Raw genomic sequence first — 3,263 nt, forward strand, 5'->3', positions numbered from 1 at the left:
CCTGTGAAAGAGGAGTTTTCCCTGTTGCTACCCTCAAATGTGGTACAAGACTCAGGCAGAGCGTATTTCTCAGTGCTGGGTGAGTGAGCAGCCCGGCAAAAGAACTATGTGCTGTTTCTGCCCCTCTGTGTTGGACTCCTACCTTACAGCTTTTTCACCTGGTTTCCAGCACACCTCATGCCTGTCTTTCCACTTTCCCTTCTAGTTGTGCTCTTTTTTTTTCCCCTTTCTGCATGTCCTTTTGTTCAGGGTTCTCTGCCAGTGCCCTAACGTTTCTCTCATTTCCATCTTTTCCTTTTCCCTGCTGTTCTGCTTTTCATTCCAGGATCTTTATCAATCCAGATTTTCTTTTGTTCTTCTCTGTCATCTACTGCGTCTCTCGTTCAGTAGCTCCCTCTGATTCTGATAGCCAGCCCTGAGTATTGTTATGATTCCTCTGGTATCTCCTCTTCCCCAGGCGACATCATGGGCACTGCCATGCAGAACCTGCACCAGCTCCTCCAGATGCCGTTCGGCTGTGGGGAGCAGAACATGGTCCTGTTCGCACCCAACATCTACGTCCTGGACTATCTGAACAAAACAGGGCAGCTGAGTGAGGAGGTCAAATCCAAGGCCATCGGATACTTAGTGAGCGGTGAGCTGGGACATGGTTTTTGCTTCTGCTTTGGCTTTTTTCCCGATCCTGCCTAGGGTACTTCTGTCAAATGTCGGCCAGATGTGGAAAAAGAGCTTCTCTCATACACAGATGCTCTCTGCTGTATGCCTGAGAAGGCCCTTTGCTGCTTTTTCCTTTATTATTTTCTGTTGCTTAAGCATTAGGGTACGTGATCATTGCACCCACTTTCCTCTGCTCCCTAATTTGGTTGCAATGCAGTGCAGAGTTGTCAGGTGACTTGCTACAGTGACTTCTCCGTTGTCATTAATATGTCCTGCCTTCCTTCTGAGATAAGGCAGATGTTGATTCTCCTCATGCTGTACAAGCAGTGCATGGAGTTGGGGAAGTACCGGGACTTCTTTGGGCTAGGATAGGACTGACTTACTCCTTTCCTCTTTGCCTTTGCTGATACAGCTGATCTTCTGTTTCCTCATCCCTCAGCAGAATTTCTTTGGCATCTGAATCCTGCTCTAATACTACATTGCAGGTTACCAGAGGCAGCTGAACTACAAGCACCCAGATGGATCTTATAGTACCTTCGGACCACGTTATGGCCAACCAGGGAACACCTGGTGAGATTTCAATGTCACCTATGCCTCCCCTATATGCCACTCTTTCTCACCTACACATTTATAACAAATGCTGCATGACAGTAAATGGGAAATGCAGTTGTAGACCCGTAGGTTTTCCAGAGATGGTGTGGTCCCTGTGCCTCCTACTTGATGAAATATCTGCATCAGCCAGTTATGTAGCTGAAGCACATCCTCCCACCAGCAGCTCTGAAGACCATGACAGACAAGAAGGAAATGGAGATAAATTGGGGAAGGGAGCAGGGATTTCACATCCTGACTGAGGAAGGCTGAAGAGTTGCAGTGGCAGCTCTTCTAGACTAGCATTTCCTGAGAAAACTGCTGGGAAATGTGTTTCCGTATAAGTGGAAAGGGTGATAATCCAAAAGCAGTGCTGTATGTTGCTTTTTTTCAAGAGCGTGTGTGTGTTACTAAGCAAAGACAGCGTGGAGGAACGTGTATGTTGCTAGTATGACTTACTGCAAAGTTTTGAGTTGCTCCAGCATGTCATTGCCATGCATTTTCAACTTTAGGTAAGGGTAAGAATGGATGAATTCACCACCTTTGGTTTGCTTTTAGTTTCTGAAACAGTACTAGGACCTTGACAGCATATTGGCTTCTCACCACATGCCTGCTTCTTCTCCATAGCTGCTTGTAACAGCTCTAGCGAAAACTGTTTTAACATGTTCTTCTTTACTTTAAAACTGGGGAGTTCTGAGAAACCCATGAGGCATGGATTTCTAGTGCAAGAGTCTTGCCAGCAGACCGTAAGCTAGCAGGGATTTAATTATTCTTCCCTGTCATTTTGAGTATTACTGTTATGCAGATGTTGAGCTAATTGGTATGCAATTCCCTACATTTTCCAAAGAGATTTTTTTTAGATACAGATCGACACCACCATTCTTCAAACTGTAGCCTCAACTCAAAGGGATCACAGAGGTTTATGAGCCAAGAGAGGGACAAGAAATCAAGGTGGGAAACAGTTTTTTGACAGAATTTTTGAGGTGAAGATATAATATACATATGGTCTCGCTAATTTGCCCACAGTTCCCCAAGCCTTATTGACTTTCTCCGGACAAATGTGCACATGGACCCTGTCACCTGAGATGGACAACAGACCCACTCAGGCCCTTTCATCATTCTTTCTCCCTTTTAGGCTCACAGCCTTTGTCCTCAAGTCCTTTGCCCAGGCCCGGCCTCACATTTTCATAGATGAGAAGCACATCCAGGATGCTTTGGTCTGGCTGTCCTACAAACAGAAGGAGAATGGCTGTTTCCACAGTTCTGGGACACTCCTGAACAATGCTATGAAGGTAACACATCTGCCTGGTTGATTTTTTGTGAGGCTAGACCTTGACCATAAGTCAGATGGGTCCAGTTGAGCTTCTTGAGCATACGGGCAGATGGGAAAATTCCATGTAAATGGCAAGCACCAGGGAGCCAGATGCCATTCTATATGATCGCCACAATAGGAAGGAGAATGAAGGCTAACCTGCACTTTACAAGTGGTACTGATACCTCCACATCAGTTGCAAGGGGGAGGAGACAAGCAGAGGGAGGTCCACAATGCAGAATAAAGTATTGCCATTGGAATGTGAGAAAAGACTGAAGACAAGAAGGTAGCTGGGCTCAGCATCTACCTTTGTGTTTCCCTGCAGGGTGGAGTGGACAACGAGGTCTCACTGACAGCCTACATCACTATCGCATTGCTGGAGATTCCTCTGCCTGTAACTGTATGTGGCTGCACCCCAACTTGAGTCAGTTATGTTGTGTCAGTCTATGATGACAAAATACTACCCAGAATTTGCTCCAGGACTCGGTTGTTGAGCCCTGTTACGTAAGAACTATGTGCTGTCAGTTTGGACATTTCCAGAACACACAGCACTCGCCTTGTGCCTAGACATCATTCTGGCGGACCCCTTCAGTTCAGTGGAATGATGTGCCATTAGTAAGGCAAAAACCTTTTTCTCCACAGCCTTCTAAACACTGGTTATCTCTCCCCAGCACTCAGTGGTGCGTAATGCTCTGTTCTGCCTGGA

At 46.2% G+C, this 3,263-nt stretch overlaps 1 protein-coding gene across 1 annotated transcript in view; it reads left to right on the forward strand.

Annotated features, from left to right (window-relative positions):
• LOC104160685 (alpha-2-macroglobulin-like) overlaps window positions 1–3,256 on the forward strand; it is a gene marked incomplete at its 3' end in the record, with an annotated part of 24,197 nt that extends 20,941 nt beyond the window's left edge. Inside the window, exons 23-28 of the mRNA XM_009698876.1 lie at window positions 1–79; window positions 458–634; window positions 1,143–1,227; window positions 2,381–2,537; window positions 2,883–2,957; window positions 3,229–3,256. The exon at window positions 1–79 is cut by the window's left edge and continues 4 nt beyond it. Of these exons, the coding sequence (XP_009697178.1) occupies window positions 1–79; window positions 458–634; window positions 1,143–1,227; window positions 2,381–2,537; window positions 2,883–2,957; window positions 3,229–3,256 (601 nt within the window). The remainder of the gene's footprint in view (window positions 80–457; window positions 635–1,142; window positions 1,228–2,380; window positions 2,538–2,882; window positions 2,958–3,228) is intronic.
• Between the last annotated feature and the right edge of the window lie 7 nt (window positions 3,257–3,263).

The sequence above is a fragment of the Cariama cristata genome, unplaced genomic scaffold, assembly GCF_000690535.1.
Source record: "Cariama cristata isolate BGI_N322 unplaced genomic scaffold, ASM69053v1 scaffold42044, whole genome shotgun sequence".
Lineage (NCBI taxonomy): Eukaryota > Metazoa > Chordata > Aves > Cariamiformes > Cariamidae > Cariama > Cariama cristata.